The sequence below is a fragment of the Tachypleus tridentatus genome, chromosome 10, assembly GCF_004210375.1.
Source record: "Tachypleus tridentatus isolate NWPU-2018 chromosome 10, ASM421037v1, whole genome shotgun sequence".
In the NCBI taxonomy this organism is placed as follows: Eukaryota; Metazoa; Arthropoda; class Merostomata; order Xiphosura; family Limulidae; genus Tachypleus; species Tachypleus tridentatus.
This window is the reverse complement of record NC_134834.1, coordinates 144437882-144465866: the sequence shown is the minus strand read 5'-3', so window position 1 is coordinate 144465866 and position 27985 is coordinate 144437882. Positions and strand designations below refer to the sequence as shown.

General features: G+C 31.6%; 1 protein-coding gene across 2 annotated transcripts; it reads left to right on the top strand.

The window, feature by feature from the left end:
- The first annotated feature begins 21 nt into the window (after window positions 1-21).
- LOC143230522 (SUZ RNA-binding domain-containing-like) lies at window positions 22-20432 on the top strand. 2 transcript variants are annotated; one of them, XM_076464243.1, is made up of 5 exons: window positions 22-121; window positions 6537-6592; window positions 7038-7130; window positions 10202-10456; window positions 12657-20432. In XM_076464243.1, exons 1-5 carry the CDS (start codon window positions 62-64, stop codon window positions 12763-12765), a joined length of 573 nt encoding a protein of 190 aa, XP_076320358.1. In that variant the 5' UTR covers window positions 22-61; the 3' UTR covers window positions 12766-20432. The 2 variants fall into 2 exon arrangements, with proteins under 2 accessions (XP_076320358.1, XP_076320359.1); XM_076464244.1 differs by lacking the exon at window positions 7038-7130.
- The last annotated feature ends 7553 nt before the right edge of the window (window positions 20433-27985 follow it).

Here is a 27985-nt window from a genome sequence, read left to right as displayed (position 1 = left end):
GTTTATAACGTTAGAGGGCGCTGTACTTTATATTTCATTTTATTTTTTATCTTCCGTCGTAATGGCAGACGACGTGTCGGAAGATGTATGCGACAGTTGGGAAGATATGATTGAAAATGGGGTAAATGTCTATATACGTAACATTACTCTACATCTTCTGTATATATATACTGTTATTCACTTTCAATAGAAACAAGTCGCTCTTGGATTACGTATTAATAGGTATTACTGCCTGTTTGACCTTTGTTGTAATTTGTAGATGTACAGCTTGGAATGGATACCAGTTAGTAATACAAAAATACTGCTAATAACTTTGTATTACTGTTAGTGTTGTTTGCTATTCTAACTTATTCTTAGTGTATGTATGGACTATTTTAATAATGTGTAGATCAGTATTAGATCTTAAATTTAAATTAACTTACCTTTTTAGAATCATACTAAAAGTAAGACTGCTGTAGTATAAAACTAACAGTTAAAAACTGGAGTGAAAGAACTAAGTTGATTTACATGAGAATTAGATTTTTAAACGTATAATGTACGGATAATTATATATTATTAACTTAAGAAATGACATAAGGACAACATATGGAAATAAAATTTAAAATTTCCCTCTATTTCTTCAGAAATAATGAATTTATATCTGATACTCCTGTAAATGTTGGCCTGCACTACTGCTGATGTCAACCAATTCTAAAAATCAATCACCCCAATAAAAAAACAACAACAAAAATCTCTTAACTGGTGTCTAGTTTATGTTTTCCAAATCTGAAACTTCTGTCTTTTCATCAGACTGTCCTTAGAACATAACACAAAGAAACCAGTGACCTTTATGTTATTGTTCACTTTGATAATCTTGTAAGCTTTGATAAGATTATCTCTTACTCTTCTTGTCTCAAAAGGAAATAAGAAAATCTTAACCTAATGCTGTAAGATAACCCTTCCATTTCTTAAATCATTCTAATATCTTGCATGTAAAACCTTTTCAGCAGTTGTTATCCTTTCTCAGATGACTTGAGTAAGTTATCTCTACATATCTCGAAATAATTTTCTTAAGTTGCTTTGCTGAGTTGATTCTAATCTATATTAAATGGTGGTTCAAGTTGTGTAAAAGGGCAGGCATGGCTAGGTGGTTAAGGTACTCGACTTGTAATCAGAGGATCCTGGGTTTGAATCCCCATCACACTAGTTATACTTGCCCTTTCAGCCATGGGGTATTATAATGTGACAGTCCATTCTACTATTCATTGGTAGAAGAGAAGCCCAAGAGTTGGCAGTGGGTGATTATGACTAGCTGCCTTCCTTCTAGTCTTACACTGCAAAATTAGGGACAGATAGCCCTTGTGTAGCATTGCACAAAGTTCAAAACAAACCAAGTTGTGTAAACCAAAAGCTTTACCTTGTGCTTATTATAATTAAAGGTCATTTACCCCACATATCAATTTATATTTATAGAAATAAGAGAACAAAGGCCAAAGCACTGACCATTAGAATGTATGACAAAAATTAAGGGTCAAGTTAGTATTCTGTGTTATATCTTGTCAATAGCTTTTTGAAAATCAAATTTTCACCTTCTATATTGTCTAGATAGCAAATGACATCAAAAAAGAAAGTTTGTTTTTCCATGCCAGCTAAGTATAACATTCACACTGTACTGTAAAAAGTGGTGATTTTAACTTGGGTAATATAATTATTTTCATAAACTTGTGTAGATATCCTGGACACTAGGACATTTTTAATATTATTAATTATTCTTTTGTCACTTATGTTTTTCTAGTGGAATTTTTTTCGTGAAAATATACTGTCTGAGAGACCTAACTGTTATAATTGGTATTTTCAAAAAATGTAGTTATCAAAAGTGTTAGAATAATATTCTCACTACACCCAAGGAAGTAAAATGATGCATTGACAAGTATTGTGATAAGAACACGAATGCAGTAACTAATGAAGATATAATCATGGATGATTATAAGTTTAAGTGCATTGATCAAGAGAATTTAATGTCAAATGGTGAGAGTGATAGGTTGTTGGAAAATGTTCAGATGATTTTTTTCATCAAACAATTTTAGGAACTTTCTTGGAGGATACAATTTTTAATTTACTACTAACTTACAATGTGGATATAGTTAAGAGTGCAAAATTAAAGGAGTCTCTGGGTCAGGACTACCAGCCATCCATAAATTTATTGTTAGGTAGTGAAAAATGAATTCACATCTTAATGCTATCTGTAAGACTATAAAGAAAATATATATATATATGATTTTGGATTGAAATAAATGAAGGTTTAATATTTATTGCTCTGCAACTTTCTCAATAAACTCCAATAACATGTTTGAACTCACACCATCCCTTTTTTAAGAATTTCTTGTATTTCTGCTGTTGTGTAATTGCACTTCAGAAATCCATTGCAAAATTCCTACTTTTGAGCCTAGAACATCTCGAACACTAAGCTTACAGTTGTAAGAAGTAGATAAGACGTAAAGAAATGTGAGAACACAAAAATAGTGTATTTATATGATGAATTTTATTGTTCCCAATTCTATAATGTTAGGAAAAACAAAGTTGTAAGGTTGGCAAATTTGATCTGGTTAGAAGTGATCATTGAAAAATTAAGTTTCAGGAGGAATGGTATTATGGTTCAAAGTTTTGGAAAGGCTGATCTTGAGGGGAGGGTGAGGGAGAATTTGATCCTGAATAATTAGGATGTAGAGTTAAGTAGAGATGCTTCTCAGACATGGGAGGTTTATAAAATTAAATATTCAATATAAGTTTGATTCACAGAGTCAAAAAATGGTGGCTGTAAGTAACAGACCAGAACAACTCACTAGAATTATTAAAAAAGTGAATATTCGAAATTTAAAATAATTAAGTCTGTTGGCTACTAAAATGACTTAAAGGTAAAGGTTAGGTAAGGGCTTTCTTGAATACATTAAAAGTAAACATAATGTTACAATGAGAATTGGGCATTTGAGGGATTGGGATGCTGGAGTAAGATTATTTATAGAAGATTATGAAATCATTGAGTTGTTACATTTTTTTTCATTTTTACTAGAGAAAATGTGAATAATATTTATATTCTGAGAACATACCAGTCAGAAATATGATTGGTGTACATAAGCTTCATATTAGCCATAAAACTATTAAAGAAAAATTAGGAAGTTTGAAAAATGATGAGGCTCCTGGGCCAGATATTTTCTCAGTGGTACTAAAAGAGGTTAAGAAGTACAGATTTAAGTACCTTACTTGAAGTTTTTGTGAGTTTTGGAAAAATGAACAGGTGCCAGAAGACTGGAAGGTGGTTAATATTATACCTAGTTTTAGAGAATGTGACAAGAATTACTCATAATTATAGACCACTTAGTCTTACCTTTATGATGGTGGAAGTTTTGGAGAGGCTAATTAAAGATGCTTTGCAAAGTCAATTAACAAGAATCAGAAATTAGTTGGACAGCCAGCACAGTTTCACACAGGGAAAGTTTTGTCTCATGAATCTTTTAGTCTTCAGAAATGTTGTTGCTTACATAGATGAGGGTAGAGTGTGGGTTTGGTATATCTGTAACTTTAAAAGGCTTTTAGCAAGGTGCAACATAAAAGATTAAAATAGAAAATTATCTTTGTGGTTGTGGGAGATAAGTTAGTTCAATAAATTAAAGGTAGATTGATCAGAGAAAAGGAAGAAAACAGATGTAATATTTACAAGGCTGGATTGAGGGTTTTATTGTCCCTAGGCTTTTCAACTTGTAGATGCCACCTCAAGACAAAACCTCTACTTACACTACATTTATAGCCATAGCTTGAGGACCCCTAATTAGTGTGAGGCCTTGGGCTTCAGCCTGATGAGCCCATGCCTTGTTCTAGGGTTGAATATTCACCTAAACCGAATTGGAGTTTAAAGTGGGTTTCTTCAGGACTTTCTGCTGAGACTTTTTTTTTTTCATATTCACTAGTGACATTAATAAGGGAATGGTCAGCATTTAAATCCAAGTGAAAGTGCGGTTGAACAACATAAAAAAGACAGTTTTTTACCTTCAGATGCCATGAAATATCTCCTGCAAGAATTTACCTTTAATAACCAATTAGTTGATACAGTCCTATGTGTAACTACAGTAAGAAAAAGTCATTTACCTGAATGACACTCAGAGTCCCAACTGAAGTGAAAGAAAAATTAAAATTTTAAAGATTTACATATCAGGAAATACCAGATGCATGCAACCATCTTGTACCACATACTATGTATATAATTAGTGGTATGGGAACATTTTTGTACCTAATCATTTGTCACTCATGCGTTCTGGTGTTTAGAAAGCAAAATAAACAAAGCAAGAGGAATGTGAAAAAATACACAGTTTATGTTATTTATATAACAAAATATACAAAAAGGCTATTTGGCCAATCTACTGGATAGCCACAATTTCTCTGACTACTCTATTTCAAACTCTTTCCTTATATCCAGCCCTGGACTCTTATTAAATATTGATACTGTTTCCTTCAAACCTCCTTGAATATAAATGTTTTCACACACCTGAAGGAAGTTTATTCCATAGGCTGGCTACTCTGTTAGAAAGGAAACACTGTTAACTGGAGCCATGTCTTAATTTTTTGTGCTATAAATTTTGTCTTCTAATGTTATTGCTAATGGGAGAATTTCCCTTACTAATTTGTTAACTTAAATCAGAGATGTTGTATGTTAGCTGTTACCTTTAATTATAGTAAGTTCAGGGTAAATTTTGTGGATTATCATAACTCGAACCATACATTTAATATAGGTGTCAAAACAATCAACAATATCTTTGAAGACAAATAACTTGATATAGCAGTGGGTAGGCCACTCAGTGTGTTGAAGCAGTGCATCATTGTTAGTAGTAAAACTAATATAATTTTAGGATGTATGTGTAGACACATTGATAACATTTCAAAAGAGGTTTTCTCTATCCACCAAGTAATTAGGCTTCATATGGAATAGGGTGTATTTAGAAAGGTTATAGAGGAAAGCACCCAAGATGTTTTTAAGGATAGAAGCATTATCATATAGATAAAGATGTGATTATATTAAAGCTTACTAGATACCAGATTGAAAAGATCAATAGAATAAAGGCTGATTTCTAAATGCTTTATTCGGAAGATAACAGGATAAAGTACTCATTTAAGATTTGGAAAAGTTAATTTTTATAATAGCATCATTGGCTTACTGAATGGATGTTCATTGGGAGTTGTGGAGAAATTTTACAAGCTTTTAGAGGGAAGCTGGATGTGCTCTGAAAAATTGGGTTTAACTGGCTCTCGACTCTTAATCTGAGGGTATCTTATTCAAATCCCCATCTCAATAAACATGCTTGCTCCTTCAGTTATGGGGCCATTATAATGTGATGGTCAATCCCATTATTCATTGTTAAAACAGTAGTTCAAGAGTTGGCAATGGACAGTGATAATTAACTGCCTTCCCTCTAGTCTCATGCTACTAAAATAGGGACAGCTAGAACAGATAGCTCTTGTGTAACTTTGTGAGAAATAAACAAAGTTTAGTGGTACATTGTTTTGTTTTTATTACACATTAGTTCCATTGATCTTATTCCAGTTTTGTTTTTTATAGCTATCACATTTTTACTTTAGGCTTCTTTTGACGATCTATGACAAATAAAATATTTTTTAAATTCCTGAGACTCAGGCAAAGTTGGGCAAAGTGTATTCCTTGCTTGAGAAGGATGCAGTCTTCCATTGGGTGCTGCTTCACTAGATAACCTCTGACTTTGTGGAAGCCACACCCCACAGACTTTTCTTTTCTGTTGCTATTTCTGAAAGAAGTTCATCTTAATAATTGATTGGCACCAGCCCCTCCATTAGTTAATTTTAATATTCCAGCTCTTTAAATTGCATAAAGGAAAGTACTGTTTATAAAGTTAACATTTTCTTTATCTGAAGATGTACCTTAGATAGATATTTAGCTCTCTGTATCAACTTCTCACTCTTTGTCCTCAATTCTGGTACATTTTCTTTGCCTCATCAGGAATAAGCATATGATCATGTGCTAGTGTTCGCAAGGACTTCTGTACATGAAGGTTGTGTCATTCCCTTGTTTGTGCATGACCGTAGCATGATAACTGTTACATCATATGCTAGCTCTATACACATAGAAACATGTAGAAGTGGGAGTTTGTTAAAGGATTGGGGCATGTGCAGGAAATTTCAGAGGAATTGCACATGAGGTAATATAATCTTACTGATATAAACTTGAGTATCAATTTGAAACTTATACAGTTTCTATTAAGGATTGATATTTGTTCATTCATGAGGATCAAAGGAGTTTCAAGGAAACTTGGTATGGTCCTATGAGATATTGTGTAAAATAATTATCTGCATCTAGACTTTGGAAATTTTAATCCTAGGGTTAATTTACCATCAGATTCTAAATGGCCAATAATATGTGAAAATTCAAATTTTAGAATGTGATAAAAAATGGATCTTTCAAAGTGTTTTCTTTACATTTAGCTGTGTTTGTCAGAAACCAAGTGTTTAAGCTTATAGTTTTTATTCTTATAAAGATTTTAGAAAAGAAGCTTGAAGAACTGACAGTTAAAGCAGAAGAAAAACCATCGAAGTAAGTGTATGGATGTGTTACCCATAAGTAATGCATGAAATGAAAATACTGTGGAAATGTTTCTAAAAAGTATAAATATTTCTGACATAATATGAAAGATACTTCTATAAATGTTCTAATTTGAAGAATTTATGAGTTTTTCATCTTGGCCTACAGGTGGTTGAAGTTAGCTGTTTGTGGCATTAGGCTAATACTGATCAGTTTTAGGCATTATTTTTTTCTCTCAGTTGCAGCTATAAATAGTTATTAATATTATTATTCGTAAGTGATTAAATTTAATGAGAGTACATGTAATTGAGGGATTGGCCCTCTGATATTCTTAATTCAGATAAGCCTCATATTGATGCAAACATTACTTTCCTGTAAGTTTGCAATGATTACTACCAAAACTCAACACTTTTGGCATGGAGTTAAAACCCACATTGACATATTTTATGCTTTTCAGAACCATTTGTTTTGTCTCCTGGTGGGACAGCAGTAAGTCCAGAGACTTCAACCTTAAGCTCTGGGAGTTGATTTCTTGCAGTGGACACAACAGGTAGCTCAATGGGGCTTTGCTCTGAAACAAACAAACCATCTGTTCAAACTGAACCTTTGGGAAATGAACCATTGACTTCTCTGATTTGTTTTTTTTGTTTGTCATTCCTAGTTCATTTATGGATTATGATAGTCTTAATTTTAGTATGATATTCAGTATCTTTACACTTGATGGCAATGACCATTAAGACTGTCACCCGACATGTGATATTAAATTGAATCATCTTTTTTTTCTATTATAGCCCATTTTTCAAGAAGTATTAATTGCACTTGGTTTATGTATTTTAACTGTATATTACAGTGGTGGTTGCAATATTTAAGCTCATCTGGAGGATGATTAATAAGATAGGAATGGTGTGTTCTTACTGTCATACTCTATGAACCAGTTTTCAAGAACACAGGAATGTTATAAATGCATTATTGTATAGTGGATATGATTAGTAACAGTATTCAACACCTTTCTGAAGTAATTGAATGAACCAATGTCTACTACTAAAAATGTTCCCATTCTATCACATCACCTCCAACAGTATACACCTCTAGAAATAACACAACCATGGTCAAGTGCTTCATGTGGATTTCTTCATATATTTACACCACTGTTAGTACAGAAAAGGATAAAATGGATTCATTAGATCCCTAGTTTATACTTCTAGTCCAGTTGTCCAGAATTATTTCCATAATTTTAGCAGTGATAGATCAACTAAATTTAGGTAAAAATGTACTTAGATTACTTGACCTTCAGTTGCCAAAAGGATAACATCTTGAGATGCTAGGTAAACCTAATTTTTCCAGTTGAGTCTTTTTATAAGTCTGTAATAGTTTACTAATTAAATTCATGCAGAAATTGTTTTAATATTATTATCATTCAAGTATGTGATCAAAATCAAGAGCATCAGAGATTTTTAAACATCACTGAAATCATGTTCCCATGTGAGATAAACAGTTGTCTGTTGTAGGACATTTTTATAATTACTACTGCATGATGAATAAAAGATCAGTCAATGCAACATTTAATATTGACTCAAATATTTAGGAGTCTAATAAACAAGGATAGTTATAGAACACTGCACTATGCACCTTACAGAAAATTGTCCAACACTTAAGTGGCTACTATGAACCACTGTGCATCATGCATTCAGTCTTAGTTTAAACCATGTGTTTGTCAGTTTATGTGTAAACTTCTATACTCCCCCCCTCAGAATCCCAGGGTCACTATTTTTAAAATGTCCTTCTGACAAGTTAGTAGGACCAAATTTGACACATGTTCTGCTTCCACTAACAGATATTCTAACGGTATTTTTTGTGGAGTAAAAGTGGGAGTAAAGATCCTTGAGGGAAGCTATAGAAGTAATTGGGAATAAGAAGAGAAATAAGTACACTGAGGCTTCAGTAAATAGTGAGTTTATTTTATGCTAGTCATGAGTTCGAGTCAGTTGTGAGGTTTAAAGATACTTCTTAGGCTTCATTCCAGATTTGAATGATTTTAAAGAAGTATATTATTGTAAAGATTGTATTGTAACTGTAGGATGTACTGTTTTGTTTTACAATCATTAGTGAAATTTCACCTTTTTTGTTCACTACAGTCATCAAGAAAAGTGTTCAAACTCTTATCTGTTACCATGATGAAACCAAAAATATGTTAAGTTGTATTTTAAATAAGAAAGGCAAATGCTTCAAATAGTAGCAAATCTCTTCATAGTGTTTAACATTTGTTTCAAGTAATATTACAGACTGTGGGTTATACTTTTGGATTCTTTAAGAAGTACTTAAAGATACTTATGTGACTTTTGTTTGTAAAGTACTTTTAAATGTATTTGTAATACATGTGACTTTTGTTATGAAATGATGAGACTGGCAATAAATATACTCAGAACAAGTGAGTAAATTCATGGCAACTTGAACTGTGGCATTTTTTTAAAAAGAGGTGATGTATTTTTGTTTATTATCCAAAGAAAAAAAATTGCAAAAACACATTTAGGTAAGCGATAACCAGGTATTACTATAACACATGTATCTTAGCTTACATGTCAGTAAGTTGTAAAATATGGAAGAAAACATTGATTTTATAGGTTGAAGCTGGATAATTTTTTTTAATGTTGGGTTGAAGATTTAGTAATTATTTCCTTACAGAGTAAAATTTCACATATTATAGACTACAAATGTGAAATTTCGAGTGCACTGTTCATAATTTATATAATATTAATTTATACTTACTAGTTGTTATTTTGTTTGACTTCTGTATTTTCAGTTTCACCATTGTTATGTACTGAATTGTAAATTACTAAAACATCTTTCATCTAAATATTTTTAGTTATAGAATCCTAGAGTGCAAAATGAAAATTTTTTTCTTCCTATAAATGTTCTATACAGTTTTGAATGTTTCAGTGTTTTGTCTTCTTGTTCTTTTGAGTAAGCTGACAACAGAAAAGACAATTGTTTCATTTTGAAAATTCACTTTAATTAAAAAAAATGAAAGTTTTAATATCCATACCAACCATCTTCAGAACACATTTTCACTTCAAGTGGATTTCTCATCATCATGGATATTCACTTGTATTGATTTCCATACTGGTTTCTTTTCATGTATTATATTGGTTTGTTTTCCATTTTGTTTAAAATTTATTGACAGGGCTATTCATCATTATACATTTTAGCTCCATACAAGATGTGCATACATTTTTATACTCTTTTTATTTTTATTATTATTATTATTCTTGGTATATTTACAATGATTATTTCTTAAAACTTTGTATAATTCAGTCTGCTTAGTTTAAAAAGATTTATTTGAATAATGAAGTTTTTAAAATTTCATCTAAACACTTTCAAGTAGATGAAGCATTAATTTTCAACTAAAATTACTTTAAATTTTCAGCCAAGAAGGATTGTTTTTTTTCCCACATTTTACTCTAATTTTCTTGTCTGCTTTCCTTCAGAAAGTTACACATTTTACTTCTATCATACTGAAGTCATTTAGTAAACGAAGTTTGCAGTTAAATGTGAACAGTTAAAAGTACTTCTTTAATAGGACAGAGCTTGTTTTAACTTCTGCAATTACATACTTATGCACAGAAAATACAACGAGGGAAGTGAAGGTCAGTGTGTGGGAGTTCCACAAGTAATGTTAGAAGATAGTTCACGAACACCATATATGCCACAAGTGAAGATTTTGAAACGTCCTTCAGATGCTAGATTTGGTGGAAATGGTGAAAAATCACCCAATCGACAACCTGTGAAAACATTACAGCAGCGAGAAGCAGAGTACGCTGAAGCTCGACGGAGAATTTTAGGGTCTGGTCCAAGTGAGGATGAAACTCAGAAAGTCATGTAAGTCCCTTAGGTTATTCTTCTGTTTAATTCAAGTAATAACTGTTTTTCTTAAAACTACCTTTTTGTTTTGTAGATAAGTTTTTCAAAATGCAATATTGATGGGCATGAAATTCCTACCATTTATGTTTTTTTGAGAATAACCTTTTCAGAATGCATGAAAAAAATGGTTACATTTTAACTGGTCCCTTCATCTGGGTTTTTTTTTTTAATCAGTGAGTTTTTGCCTGGCTATGCTTCATATTGATGCATACACATCTCATTGGAATGCCAAACTTCCTTCTTTTTGGTCTCCCGTTCCACACACACCTCACTTCTGGAGGCAGATATGTTCAGACAAGATTGTAGGGTTCCTTCACCTCTGTGCTTGCCCTCCATTCAGGCTGTTTTCCGGGGTTCTTTCTCTGATACAGACTTCTTGTTATGTTACCAGTTGTTCCATATTAGAGCAGAAACTCCTTCCCTTATCTCTGTCCAGGTGTCTACTTTGGCAACCTTGATTGGATGTGTTTCATCCAGACATTGCCAAACTCCATCTTTATGCATGGGTTTTGTCTGATCCATTGTCCTCTCAAGGACTCGCTACCCATGTAGCTTATTTTCTTACTTGGTCCATGCTTTTTTCTTCACTGTCAGTTTATCAGTGTCATAATCTTAGTCATATGTATTCACTTCATAAGAAGAGAGCTGTTGTCTATATTTTGCCCATTATTCACATGTTACGGCACTATTTATCATGCATAGTGCTTTCACTGGATGTTTTCTGCCCAGATGGACTGTACATGATATAAATCTCATGTATATCAAAGGGTTTCCCTGAATGTTTTTGCCTGGGTGGACCTTCCTTGGCTATCTTGATATCAATTCAAGGTGTTTCCCCTACAAGTTTGCTCAGGCAGACCACAATTGTTAATTTCTCTGTCATTGTTTCATTGTTATGCTTCATATTACACTTGCAATATATGGCACAAAATATATTATGCAAGGCACTTCTGTACATTTTTGCAACTTGGACCACACTTGACATATTCCAATTTTTCCCTCAGATGTCTTTGTCTGGGTGGCCCTCATTTGGTTATCTTTCTTGTTCTAAGTCCAAAGCACTTCCCCTGAATGTTTTTATCCAGGCAGACTGCACTTGGCATGATATGTCATTCCAAGGTGCATCCATTGAATGATTTCTGCCAGGGAAGACTACACTTCACCTATTTTTATATAGTTCTCTAGCTCTAGCCATGTATTTTCTTCATTTTCACCCCACACATCTTTATACTAGATGAAAAGCATATCTGTTGACTTCTCCATTGACATGTTTATCTTAGGATATGGATGCTTACAGACTATTTGCTTTTTCAGGATTGTTGTATCCCATTTCCTTTGAGTGTGATGCTCTCATCTATGTCTCTAGGTGTAACTGATGGTTGTGTTCATACTAAGGATTCTTTTGTTTCAATTTGTTTCTTTTAATAATTGGTTCTATATATCAGCCTATGAAAAAGAAAAGGTCATCTGACTTAATTGTTGAGCTTCTTTGGTCTATGTGTACTTCACCACTTTCTATTGTGGCTGGTTTCAGTAATGAGGAAGTGTAGTTATACTACTGTGTGTGAATTTGGTAGAAATTTGCATGAAGTGCCTGTGTCTCGTTGTTGTTTTTTTTAGAAAGTACAAGCTATCTGTAACTAGTTATTCTTTACTGGAGAAGCTGTACTGCTGTTTTATTGTTTAGGCCAAATCCATTCCATCCTTTCCTTTAGTTCAAACATTCTAGCAAAGTGTGATTTTATACGTTAAAATTATTGTAAATAAGTATTTGCTTCTTACACCATGGGCCCACCTTTATTGGGAGAATTTTATACCAGGGACATTTTGGTTAAACCATCTTAACAACAGTGATTGGCTGTGAATGGAAGTCACATTCTTGCAATGAAAATGCACTGTTGGGTTTTTTTAAACCACATCAGTTCATGGGTGAATGTATGTAGGTTTTGGGACATTTTCAATTTAAAATATAAACCATGAAAAATCTGATAATATACAGTTCTATGTGATGTGATGAGGGGTAAGTGCACAATCAAACACGTGTAACTTTAAAAAAAGTGTCATAAATTTTCAAATACATTTGTCATTTTTTAAATGTTCAACATAGTTTTATTATTTCATCTTTAATGGCCAGATATTTTTTACTTTTTTTTTTTAGGATATGTAGAGATACAATAAACATTATCGATAATAAATGTGATGGGAACAATGTAGTTCGTCAGCCACGAGGCCCAGATGGAACATCAGGATTTGCGTGTCGCAGATAGCATAAATTAAATAATTATAGTATTTTCTTTTGTATTCTTCTAATTGCAGAATGTCTTATGTGGTAGTAATAGTTAGTTTATATTGCTGTCTTGAGATGGGTCAGTGGACGCTATCTCTCGTACTTTTTACTAATTTCTGTTGAAACTATTACATTAACTGCTGTCTACTAACATATTTAAGTACAACATTGGCAAAGATTTTTGCATAAAATATTGTAAAAATAATGTGTGGTTATGAGTTTGGTGTAATTACTGTATATTTCTTCTTATAATTCTGATCTTGTACATATCATGACATAGACTGGTCCACGTTGTTTTTAATCCTGCCTATTCTAACTAAAACCTTAAAGTAACCATAATAAACCTTCAATCCATGATGTGTAATATTCTTGGGCAAATAGATATTTTAATCTTTGTACATGATAAACAAATTTTCAAGGTACACTAATATTTTAGTGCTGAGTTGTATTTTATGATATACAGTTCAGTTGTTTAAAGCTTGAATTAAAGTTTTTTATGTATGGTTAAATTCTGTACTGCATATATATTTCTAAAATAACTTCCAAAGTTAACAAATGCAAAAATGTTTAAAATCTCCAAGAAAAAGAAAAAGTCAATTTTTCAGACAAAACAACCTTTGAGACTAAAGGTCAGTTGGTTGAAATTTTTACTGTATCTGTCCTTCAGTGATTTCCAACATTTTTGTATTTTAGACTTTATTACTGATTTATCTGTGTTCATTATTTTTGTACAATCCATCTAATGCATAAATAACTATTACCAGAATTTCTTTCTTTCTTGAAGCATGCAATTATTGTGTTTATTTCAGTCACTGTCTTTTTTGGTTCATGACTAATATTATATATTTGAAAAGTGCCTCCTGACTAATCAGAGAAGCAGAATTGCCTCTAGCAGTAATCATTATTATCTTCTTGCCATTATAAAATTTGTTTGAAAAGTAATGTTTTTGTTTGTGTGTGTGTGTAGATAATCACAGAATTTCACAGCATATTTAATCTAGATTGTTGTTAGTATCAATACAGTTTTGTATGATATTTTATGCAGTCTAGATTTGATGTTTTAGTGAAATATGGGTTGTTTAAAGGGCTGTTGAAATGTCTGTACTAAATTTGCAATATTGTTTATGTTGTGTAAAATAAATTGTTAAAACTTAAGTATTCATTTACTTTTAAGACTTGTATGTACACTAGCAGTAAAAAATGTAACTTGTGTGTTACAAAAGTTGACTGTGTTTAATGTTTTTTTTGTTCACCCTTCTGTTTGATATAACCATTTGGTTCTTGCAAGGTTGTATTATGAGTTGAACTATTGTTACAATATACAGGTATAATAATTCATTTTGAAATAATCAAACCAAATATTTTAGTCTGTCTAAAATAGGAGAAAACGTTTTCTGCATAACCAAGAATATACAAAAATCTACTTAAAAGTAATTTTTCAAATAATTCATTACTTTCTTTCAGAGTTGTAATTTTGTGTAAAGTTTATTTTTTTTAAATTAGTGGTTTACAGGAAAATTACACATTTATTACTTATCTGATTTTTATTTAGAAAATTGACCAAAAGCATTGAAAGTACTATTTATAACATGGAAACCGGAGTTAATTTAACATTAATATTTCAGTTAAGTGCAATTAATTCAAAAAGCAAGTTCTGTTGAGTAGTATTCCAACTCCAATACTCTGAAGTAATATATCTTAGAAGCTTGACAGGTATTTCAGTTTTCTGTTTCTGTAGTAACTCACTTTTATGGTAAGATTATCAGAATTTGCAGAATGTTTCCCCATAATTTAATAACTAAATCAAGTAATATATATTAAGTTTTAAACATGCAGTAATATCTCTCATTATAAATATTATATCTTGCCAGATTAGGATTTATTTGTATCTGCATTTCAGTCTGAAAAACAGCAGTTAACTTATAAAAGACAAATTTCTTTTTAATATCATTCAAACTTATTTTATAGATTTCAAAGCAAAAGAAACACAGTGCTTCTAGTTTCTAATGCATTTTGAATGTCATGATTAATGCAAGGTTTCTAGCTATAGGTTAAAACATAACCTTCAGTACATGGTGAGTTACGAAGTGTAGTATTAATTTGATAAAAAATTATTTTTACTTCTGACAGAATTTCAACAATTCTTACAATCATCTTGGTTATATATTTCATTACATTGCCTGGTGGTTTTATTATAATTTCAATGAACTTTTTAACAGAAAATTATTTTTATGCATTATTGTTTGACATTTTGATTTTGTTCTAAAAGAAATGTTTCATTAAGCTTTGTATTTGCATTAGATACTTGAACTAATATTAAGGATTAAGTGTGACTGATCTTTAGCCTACTATGAGTAACAGTACCAAACACAGATAACATTTGTGTCTAGCTCTTGATATTCAGCATGTGTGTCAAGGTTGGATAATAAATAAAAAAAACTTATTGTGATATTTGCACAAAATGTTTGAAAAGTGTAATGTTGTCATTCATTAGAGTGAAGTTAAAAAATGTCTCTGATCAAATACCTTTTTCATAGTAAGGCAGCCAGATGCATCTATGTTAAAGTTTCGTTTATGTAACTCTAAATCATTATTTGTAAGTACTTTGGTTTATAATACCATGGATAATGTGGATTGAGAAACACTTGAACATAAAGCATCATAATCATTTAACTGCACATCATAGTGGACCAGCTTATATAATAACATCTTTTTATAGTAATTTAAACATCAAGAAATATATGACTTTAATAAGAATTTTTATTTTTACAGGAATTATGTAAAATTGTTCATACAGGACACACAAAATCTTGTAATTTCATTTTTAACATGACAGGCCCTAAAAGGTTCAAGGAATTTTCATTTTGTTTTATTGTTTTTGTTGTTGAATTTTGTTTTCCAAAAATTGTTGTCTTTAAACTATGTTAACTCCATGAGACTAGTTGGTATATTTAATATAATTTTCATGTTATCTGTTACTAAGAAACCAGTGTTATTGGAAACGACCATCAAAAAGTTTTGGAAATTTGTTGGTGTCGGTGCTGTATGTGTTTGCCCCTTTTTAGTTGTGATTGAAAAGAAATAAAAAGATTTATCTTAAGCTTTTGAACTCATAGCATTGTTCCTAAATCTTGTATGCTTTAGTTCTCAACCTGAGTTTTAATAGGCAATGAATCTTTGTAACCTTAACAAAGGAATGTATATTTGTTCAAAAGCTTGGGATCAAATAAAGTTGTCTTTTTCTGACTTAAGTCGAGAATGTACATATGCAGTAGGACATTATTTTTTTTTATATATAATGTTGCTCTAAAACTTGTCCTTGTAGCATGTACAAAGTCTAAATAGTTGCAGGTGTCAAAGTGGTCAGGCATCTGTTAGCTTATGGAAGCAGCAGTAGATATTTGGAAACATAAACTAGGAATTCTCATTCCCAAGACAGATGGAGGCAGGGGACTTTTTTTTTCTCTTCTAAATAAAGGTTAATATCATTTTTCCACGTTCACTGTTGTAATTTTTGTTTTTTCTTAAAAAATAGTTTTTACTAGACATCTAATAATGAAGAGCTACGACAAATCAGAAACACACATTGTTGCAAATCCTAAAAACTGAGCTTTCTGTGTGCTCAAAAGAAAAGTGTGTATTAGAAATATTAAAAGATGCTTTAATATTGTGCAAAACAAGTGATGTACATACAGCACACACCAAATTTGTTTTTCTAGTACCTGACAAGTGACATACTACAACATGTTTCATTGGTTGCTTAAATTTGACCCAAGTTGATGCACTTCATTAGTTAAATATAAATAAAATTTTATAATCTTTTATTTGGTTATCATTAGCTAACTAGAATATGTATTGAGGGTAGGAACTTACACGCAGTTTTGTTTTTATGTCTCAGAATATATAATATTCTTCATCTGCAATAGAAAAGGAAACCAGTTACTTAATAATTCTAAACTGATATTTTTTGTAAATGAAGTTAGGTTTGCTGGAAGTTCCTGTAGGTTACATGAGCAGGTAATCAGTAATTGTAAAAGGAAATGAAAGATTTATTAGCATATTAACTTCTTTTTATTGTTTAACGATTTTTTTCAGTATCTTGGCACTTTAGTGATTTCCTGTTCAAAATTTCTAAACTTCAGATTTAACCTGTTTACTGCCAAGTATTTCAGCTGCTACAATACAACTCTAATGCTTCTTTATTTTGTAACTTTTTTGTGACGCCATTTTGGATCGGAAGTGAAACAGTTTGTAAGTAGGTCAAATGCATGTATGGTGCTGACATCTAGCGTTGAAGTCAGATATTATTGGGAACGAATTAACTCGTCCGTAGCACTGTGTTACCGATCGGCTTGGATGAGTTATCTTGTCTATGGTACTGAACAGGTTAAAAGTAACTTGTAAAATTTAAGAGATTTCACAAATTTAAGTTTTTGAGGAGTAAGTGGAAAACTGGATCAGTGATATTCAAGCACACAAACTGATTCTTGTTGCCTATAAATGATGTATCCTTTTTTCAACCAATATTTGTTATGTGATGAAAGTGCTATTTAATTATAAGTAGTGAAGTTTCCATGTTTGTCTCTGAAGCATCTTCCTTGTAAAAATGTTTTACTCAAACATTTTTTGAGGTTTAGTATATTTTTTCATCCCTACTAATTATAATAGTGAAACTAAGCTGTTTAATAATATTTAGGTATATTTTATGAGCTATAATGTGATTTTGATGAAACATTACAGTGTAAGCATTGCAAGTACGAAATAAAGCAAGCCAAATCTTCAGCATATTGAAACATTTTGTTTCTAGCAAGATGAGTCACTTGTAAAAATTGGATTTGGTAGTAGTGTGTAAATATCATACCACTTCTAAAAAATGCATCAATTAATAAGGACATAACTAAACATGACTTATACAATGTGTAAAATGTGTTTACTAAAATAGCTTCATAGTAGATTTCTCTATGAATGCACTGTATGAAGATTAGTTGTTTCTTTTTATATTTACTTATGTGCTTTAAAAAATAACAGTATACAAGTTATATTTGTCCCTTCCTTTTATGTTTGTGGTGATAGTTAACTAGATTTACACACTTTTTGATATATATATGAAACTGTTTTCTTGAATTTCGTGAGCATGAACTTAATGTGTTTAAGATCTGTGTTTTGCTAATCTTCTATGATTTATTGTGTATGTGTATATGTTATTTTTAAGATCTGTGTTTTGCTACAAAATCATAGCAATGGATATATATCAAAAGAAACAATAGTTTTAACACAACATATTGAAACCTTAGAAGAAATATAATTATTTTTCATTTTCTAAAGGGGGACAAAATATACAGTCACAAAACAAACAACCAGTTCCAGGGTATATACCATAAGGTGGATTGTTATGTAATGTACCCTTGTTTTTGAGGAACTGGAGACTAGGGTCAAGTATTTAGCATAATAGTACCATAACATCTTGATTTTTATCAACAAACATTTTACCGGCAGTTGGAATGCCAATTTCAATGACAATTTTGCCATATTCTTCAATGACGTGTATTTCTTTATTATTATTATTATTTTAACTTAAATGTAACAAGTAGCATGTTTTGCTATGGATAATGAAATGAGCTAAATATGTGGGATGCTGTGAGGGTTAAATTACAATTTATTGGCTATAAAAATACCCATACCTAATCATTTGTTCAATGAGTACCAGACCACTTGATTATCTAGTTATAAGAAGGGGTTTAAACATATGGAAAAACACATTCTATGATATTATGAGCACCACACCTATTCTTTTTTTCTTTTTGCAGCAGTATCCTGTGTTAGAATATTTGTTGTTTGGGTGCATTTTCCCACCACATAAGTTAAGTGTAATAATATGTACATCATTCATACACGTATGTGAACCTATATATATGGTAGTTTAACATCAATGTTATGTATTCACAATTTCTTAACTGTAACATGTCAAGTGTGTTAACACTATAAGAATATTTAAAGTTTATGAAAGCTTCTACGGAAGTCATAACGTTGTGGCTAACTCTTAAATTTATTGAAAATGCTTTGTGATGTAATCATGGCATGTTCCCTGGTGAATCTGCAGGCAGATACGGCTAATTGTGAAAATCATGCATTTGTCAAATCATAGATTTCTTTTTTTTAATGGAATATTGCAGACAATTTGGTACATCTGTGCAAAATTTAGTCCTAGATTATCAATGTTTCATATTTCTAGTGCATGCTGGTGGATAATTAATCAACATTAATCCTTCAGTATTATTAATTAACAAAGTTTGATTTGCCTCTTCAATTATGTTTGGTTTTAACATAGACTTGCTCTTACCTGTGCTAAATTCTTATGTAAAAAAAATTCAAAGAGGTTAAAGTAACCATTTATTGGCTATAAAAGTATCCATACTTAATTATTTGTTTAATGTGCCCTCAGTTGTAAGAAGGAGGCTAGAATGTATGTTGAGCAATTCAATCAAGCTGTGTCTAGCTGATACTGTTTTCTAAATATTTTGTTTGAATAATTAAAAAGAAATCAACTTCACTCTCTCAAAGCATTAACACCTATAATATATATTAATTCTTTGGGTGTGTAGTGTGTTTTTCACTCATTTTTGTACAAAATTTGACCTATGCAAAGTACATTTTCTATTTAAAGCAGAGAAAACAAATATAGTTTCTCTACACACACACACACACACACACACACACACACACACAGATTGATGTTATTATGCAGATGTGTAGTTACATTGACTTTATGCTGTAGTATTAATAGTATATTTGTTGCATCAGAAATTTGAACCAACATGGGAGCATAATTTATATTTTCCAGATTACATATTCTGATACAACCAAAACATTTTGAGAGTTTAAAATTCTGAAAGATTCTTGAATTGTACTAATTGTTTTAAATGTTTTATGCTAAAACTGTAAACAAAACAAAAAAATCTAAGGCATTTTGTGTCTTCTAGGTGCTTTTGTGTACACCAAGGATTTTCAAACTGATATTTTTACTACTGGTGGTATATGAAACAATTAACATAAAATGATAAAGTTTGTAATAACCCCAACCTTTTCTTCCCACATACATGTAAATGCTACTTTTCTCACTTCTAGACTCATTCCCCACTGAACTCAGTGTTTTCTTCCCTTAAAATTGATAAATATTGCATCATATATTCTTTGATTTTATCAAAAGAAAAACAATCACATCCTTTCCATTAATGGGCAAGTGTTATAATTGTTAAATTTTGCTTTTTTTTAATGTAACATTAGGACTGGGTTTCAACTTCAAAAAGTGATATTCAAGCCTGCACAGTTTGAGAAACAATGGTGTACACCATGTTTAACTCTGATGTTGTGATGTTCTTTTTTGTTTTTTTTTAAGTTTGCTTGCAAAATAAAAATCCATTATGAAACTATCTTTTATTGCTGCCCTGAATAAAGGTGGTTTAATTGTTTGTTTGTAAATATGTGCAAAATTGGTAGATCCATGTAATACAGGAAGAAATGGTTTAAGCTAAAATTAATAGTTTCCAGTGAATGTGTGTGTACTCAAGGGTTCTCTTTCCATTCATGTTCATTGTAAATGTGTTACAACTTTTTATATTAAAACATTTTATATGGATTTTGGTACTTTTGTTGTTGTTGTTTTTTTTTCCTAAGTTTAAACAGGGAAAATCATACTTGAAAAGAAATGCAGTTTTGGCAGTGCAGAAAACATTGTACCGATGTTGAAAATTAAGCAACTAAAGTTACTAAAATTTTTGGCCTGGCATGACCAGGTGGTTAAGGCAATCGACTCATAATCCGATAGTTGCAGGTTTAAATCCCCATAGTACAAAATATGCTCTCCCTTTCAGCTGTGGGAGCATTGTAATGTGACGGTCAGTCCCACTATTCGTTAGTAAAAGAGTAGCCCAAGAGTTAGAGGTGGGTGGAGATGACTAGCTGCCTTCCCTCTACTTTTATACTGCTAAATTAGGGATGGCTAGCTTCAAATAGCTTTATGCGAATATCAAACAAAACCAAAAGTAAAATTTTTTCCACATCAAAAATAAATAGGTCAGTTTTAATATTTCAAATGAGCAAAAACAGATAGGTCAAAATCATCCCATTTTCCTATAAAAAAATTTAAGCTATAATTATTTGTACACCATTAATGCAAATTAGAACTGTATATTTAATTATTTCATTTAAAACAATAATAATAATTAACGTATTATGGAATTAAATATAACATATCGACAGAATGTTAAACTTGTATATTTTTTCTTGTATTGATACGAATATGCGAATACTGTAATGCGTTAGATGTAACTGTGTTAGCATCAGAGAGAGGTACATTTACAACATTAAAAGATTATGAGAAGTGCAAAACTCTAATTACAGCTGTTTATTAAATTAACAATATTTGTTTGGAGGGATGAATTTAAAAGTGAAAATCGAAATCCCTCTATTATATTTTTTGGTCTACCTGAAAACATATTTCAGATGCTTATTAGAACATCATGATGAAAGGTCCTTAGTGGCTCAACAGTAGGTTTGAGGACTTGTGGTACTAAAAATTGGATTTCAATACTCACAATGAATACAAACAGACAGTTCTCTCCGTAGCTTTACAAGATCACATACATTGTGAAAGACGTTTAATAATGTTTTGTTATAATATCAGCGCCACTCCAATGGCTAAGTGGTAAGATTGAGTGTGTATAAAATGTAAAAAGTTAAGATTTGTTCCATGCAGTCTGTATAACGTCTATTATAAATTGGCGAAGCATTGCGTGGACTAACAACAATATAACTGTGTATTCCTCTTGTCTGAAAAAGGAAACACTAAAATATTGGTTCAGAATTGATTCACCTGTTAGGCTTTCTCATTTGAAAGCAAAAACCTCTTATTAATATGGTGACAGTTTTAATTTTCTGTCTTTGTAAGAAATGGAAATTAATTCCTAGTTAACTAGAAAGTTGTATAGAATTTCGGAATTTCTTCGTTCAAATTTTGTAAACAACCAGGAAAAAAAAAACTCTTGGGGAATTTTACGTATTTCGTTTTCGGTTTTCTGAAACAACTGTCTTGATAACGTTAATCAGTTGTGTGAACCACTCTAAACCAAAATCGTGAATGGCGCGTAGAACTTTTTCTTTTTTGTCTTAAAGACTTTCAAACTTATCTTTGGACCACTAGATGACGTTATCTAAACAAATTATGCAAGCAGTATAATATATTTTTGATTGGATGTACTATTTAAAATTTTCTTTCGTATACCAACCCAAAGATTCAAAAAATTTCTATACATCTTCCTTAATCTGTATCGTATCGTATGTATTTCAGTCAGCTAATCGATTTTCTTCAAGCTTAGAAAATAAACAACTGTGTATAGGAGCGGATTGACCCATCGAGATACCAGGCAATTGTCTGGTGCATTTGACGCTTTCTGGTTTAGCCAGAAAGCTGCATGTGAAAAGCTACTGGGCTGCTCTTAGTGATATTTTCTTGGTTAATCATTTAATGCCAATTGCTCTCGGTGGCAAAGCGGTATGTCTGCAGACTTATAACTCCAGAAACTTGGTTGGGTATAGCATAGATGGCCTATTGTGTAGCTCTGTGCTTAGATGCAAAATAATGCCAAATTGCCCCTGTGTAGTTTCCTTAATCAGAGGTCAGTGACTTGTGATTCTCGAGACACGAATGGCTCTTTGCGTAATTATTGGAGGCTCTTAACAAATGCCCTCCCACACACAAAAAATATAAAAAACGTAAATTCTTGTCTGTTAGAATTTTAAAAAAATTAGACAGAATCAAGTATGCAGATGGAGTGATAAGATTTGCTTTATTTCTTTGAACGTTTTTTATTATTTATTTTAATAAAATATATATGATACAGTTCCACTTCTATTTTGTATTCAAATCCTAAATCCTTTATCACTAACACAAATAGAATTTAAATATGAAATGTTGGCTGATGTGGCGAGACCACATTTGGCGGTTAGAAGTTCAAGGTAACGTTAGACCTAGGGTGTGTTGTAGCTCTTAAAATGTTTTGGTCCTAAACAAAAACAATAGCTCTTTCATTTTGAAGAGTTGCCGATCCATGCCCTGAATGGGTTATATAAAGTGTTATGACAAAGAGACAGCTTTGTGAAAAAACAACAACAACCAAAGACAAATAGGTGTCCTGTGTAAAATCTGAAACAAATTATTTGTGTCTAAAACTTCTTGTCATTATGATTGTGTTACTTACGTTGGTGGCATTTTAAAAACGCGACAATTTTTATTGTTCTTTAATAACAAATATACTTGACAACACATAAGTTGTTGAGAAAGCAGTACAAAAATTATAAGTTTCAGTAATTTATAAATTTCCTAAAAGCACCCGGATGATGAATATTTCAAATTGTATACATATAAATGTAAATACAATGATTCTTTAATTAAACTGTATTTTTAGATTCGTTTTATTTCAGTGAAAAGAATAAATTATTCAAATAAAAGTTTGCAAATTTTCCTACAAACACTAATATTTGCGGCCATAAATAAATTCTTAACCTAAACAATCACCGGGCTCAAAAAAGGTTAGAATATCACTATTGTAAAATATTTTTCGACGACGTCTACTCGCACCAAGAGTCGTGATGATGTCAGGAAACAAGTTGTTTGCATAGTTCTTTAAAATATTTCGGAGACACTCAGGTGTGATTTAAGGAGAAATTTCATTTTGATGAAGTTAAAATCGTCACGAATTCTAGAAAACAAAAGAAACTAATAAATAAAAACTTGCATGAGTTTCAGAGTCTGCCATACTAGTCTTGTTTTTTTTTGTTGTTTTTTTTAATTTCATATGACATCGAAACACTTTTACATCAAAAGATTTTGATGCTAAACGTAAATGTAAAACGAGATAGTACCAATTGATTACCAGTTTGTTTTCTATTTAATTTTTGGCAGCATTTAGAAACTTTAATATTTTTGAGCCAGTATAAATAAATACTCACCATTTCTATACAAATTTTGGTAGTTGGTTTTTATGTACGAAATCGAATAGAATGATTTTTATTTATCATTTTAACATTCAATCACAACGGCTCGACCAAGATGGCGAATTTATTGTTTCAACTCTGGATCATGTACGTGAGAAAAATTTACTTGTAAGCAAGTTCATATACTTTTAATTTTAACCAATAAACTGAAAATAATAATAAAAAAAAGATCAGTACGAAATACTGGCAAGCAAAATCGTTGTTCATCTTATTATTTTGGGTAGTTTCATGATGAAAAGTAAACTGTGAACAAACTTGCTTTCTCATTAAAAAAATAATTACATATTGGTATCTATTTCTCACGATATAATTCAGAATGCAGTGACACAAAAATTTGTACAATGAGTAGAACCGATGAAGTCAACAATTAATTGTGTTTGAATCACTAACAAAAATTAGCTATGATGACTCGGTAACATAGGTGTTAACGTAATTATTAAAGTAAATGTTGCTGTTGTTGTGTTTGAATAAGCACATATTAACGTTTACACACTTATGACAGTTGTGTTGCGTTAGGATCACTAACATATATTCACGTTCAGACACTAAACGTAAGCCTAGAATCATGTAACTTGCGTCTTATTCTTAAATGAACTATTTTGATACCCAGTATATTTCTGTTAGGCTCGAAACATTCATCTATTATTATACTTATTTACTTAATATACCACATCTTTGTTATTCAATGTTATTTCTGTGCTAGAGATATATTTTAAATTGCGAACAATTTATTAGCGGTACCATTTCCTATTCAAATTTTCAACTTATCCATATAATTACCGAAGAGGGTCAATATGGTTTCATGGGCTGAGATCTTTGTAAGTAAAATAGCATCGATCTTGTAATTTAATTCACTATGTGAAATTACTCATTTTATTTGCATTTTATGTAAGATAGATAAACGATTTTATACATCGTTTTGGCTATTTCTTGTACTGAAAGTAACAAGTGATGTTTTAAAGTGAGTTTAACAGAAATAAGGAGGATAATTTGCTTTGTCAAAGGATGTTCTAAAGTAATTGAAACTGCCTGTGTTGGCTTTAACGAAAAAGGAGGCAATTATTTAAATTTCTGGCTACAACTATGGTAACCCACGGGGTAACGTAAGCGAATTCATTGCAAATTGTGCAGTAAGAAACAGTGGAAAAATAATTCGTCTTGTTAGTTAAATTATAAAGTAACTAAATTAACCTATGCGAACTTTTGACGTAAACGATAATTATTTAAAACCTTGTATACTATTGCAGTAACCAACAGAGTAAAGCAAGTGAATCTATCACTGATAATATTGGGATAAAAGAGGAGGGAAGAAATAATTCGTCATGTCAATTGGGTTCTAAAGTAACTGAACCAACGTATGTGTAAAGAATTTTTGTACATACGTTTGACTTGCTTGGAATATATTATTTTGAAACAAGTGGATTGTGGTACTTTTCGTTTATTGTTTGAATTTATCGCCAATAAGTCACAGACACCTACTATAAAAGAATCTGGTCCCTACATACATAGAAATTTACCAAATCTAGAGTTAGCATGCTTGGACTATGAATATCAGAGCTTGCGTCCTCTTGCCACAAGAAAATACTCTGCTCTTTAGGACTTTGGGTGCACAATAAGATTATGAAATCACTATGTGGGAAGACAAGATAACCCAAGATTTAACAGTAGGCGTTGCTAACTTTGTTCCCTCAAGTCAGAATGGTTATGCACAAGTAGCCATTGTATAGATTAGTGTGAACTTGTTATAGAACATTTGTTTATTTTTAGCCAACGTATAGTGTTTGAAGTGTATTGGAAAATTTTATAAACTTGGAATAAAATGCTCCCAGTGGAACAGTGGTAACCCTGTAAACTTACAGTGCTAAAAATCATATTTTGATATCCATGGTTGGGATAGCACAACTATGGGTTACTACATAGCTTTGTATTTATCTACAAACAAATGTGAGTTTAAAATTCCATACTATATATGTTAACCTATATGTTTTAAGTTTCCTTTTAAAATGTGGGGTAGCATCTGGTTGTACTATATGTTTTCCACTCTTTGTTAACTTAAAAGTTTACAAACCTTTACTTTTTTCTATAGTTCTCCATTTGGTTTGTTTGTTTGTTTTTTGAATTTCGTACAAAGCTACTCGAGAGCTATCTGTGCTAGCTGTCCCTAATTTAGCAGTGTAAAACTAGAGGGAAGGCAGCTAGTCATCACCACCCACCGCCAACTCTTGGGCTACTCTTTTACCAACGAATAGTGGGATTGACCGTCACATTATAACGCCCCCACGGCTGAAAGGGTGAGCATATTTGGCACGACGGGGATGTGAACCCGCGACCCTCGGATTACGAGTCGCACGCCTTAACGCGCTTGGCCATGCCGGGCCTTCTCCATTTGAAACATAGCAGTGCTCAAACATGTTTCTTTCGTTAACTTTTCCTAGATGTCAATTCGCTCAAGTGTAGATGAGGTGCCCTCTTTTCTTATTCTCTTGTAAGAATAACAACATGCTTTTTTTTTTATAAAAAAGGGTTTCTTTGTAATTTTGGAGTGAACTTTCATTTTCAATTACGTTGTCATTAGTCTCGTATGTCATGAAGCAGGGGTGGGCAACTCCATGGCCACTGGCCACATGTGACCAGTGGATAGCACAGTTGTGGCCAGCTCGAGTTTAGGAATCTTTTTTTCCCACAATTTATCTTTTATCACATATTTGGTAATCAGCAAATTTTGTAACGTCAGTCTTGGTTTAGATGTTTGTTTTCGAGTGTGCGTTGTTTTGCATGCAGTTGCAAACATATTTTTATTATGCAACCTACAAGTTTATATATATTTTGTTCTTAATCCCGTAATATGGTAAGTGGATAATTCGAAAGCAAAATAATCTTGATGATGGCAAACACCCAGAAAATAAAGACAACTTAATTGATTTTGGCATTTACTGCCAAAAAGAGAGAATGACGCGTGACTCGAAAAACGTGAAACGAGAATTTAATGAAAGTTGGGAGTTGAAATTTGCAGTGATTGAAGGAAATAATAAACCAGTGTTTCTCTTGTGTAACAAAGTTTTTAGGAATAATAAAGTATACAACCTTAAGCAACACTTTAACAATTTTCACAACGAATTTTATGCAAAATTTCCAGTTAATAGCAAAAATCGTATGAATGAAATTAGCCGTCTGAAAGCACAACTTTCTGAACAAAGGAGGCCTAAAATTTTTTTTATCATCGATAGAATTAGTTACGTTAGCTGGCTATAGAGTTGCTTGGATTCTAGCTCAAAAAAGAAATTATTTTCTGATGCTGAACTAGTAAAAGAAATAATGATTGTGGTCATTAAAACTCTGTTGGAGAAATATGATTCAAAATTAAGATATTCTTCAAAAGGTAACTAATTTGCAATTAAGTCGAAGAACAATTATCCACAGAATGCTAGAGTTAGCGAAAGACATAGAAAATCAGTTGCTTGAACAACTAAAAGACTGTCTGTATTTTTCTTTAGTACCAGATGAGTCAACAGATGTTAGTGACACTGCACAGTTGATATTTTTGGTTCCATATATAACTTGAGATCTTCAAGTGAGGGAAGAAATGCTTGGTCTTTGTGGATTACGAGATCGAGCATGTGGAAAACCTCTGAAAATTTTCTTGAAATTTCAAAAAATTCAATCTGGATTTTAAAAAACTGGGACGAAATTAGGATTTGTTTCTCTTTTGAAGCAGTATTTAATTGAAGATAATGTGAAGTTTACGCTGCCATCTTTCCATTGCATTTCGCATCAGGAAAACTTATGTGCTCAGATGTCTAAAAGTGATGAATTGAAAAACATTGATGGATATTGTTGTAAAAATTGTGAATTATATTAGACATGGAAGCTTTCTCATCCATCGACAATTTGTTGAGCCTTTAAAGAAAAGCAGTGACTGTACTTTTGATGATCTTACTGATTTTGCAAATGTAAGATGTTTAATTAGAGGAGAAGTCTTGGAACGATTTACTTCCTTATTTCCTCAAATAAAAGAGTATCTTGCTGAAAAGGTAAGATTAAAAATTTCCATGAAATTGAAACTTTGTCATGGCAGTGTGATTTGCATTTTCTGTTTGACATGATGGGTCACTTGAATAATTTGAATACGAAGCTTCAAGGAAGAGGTA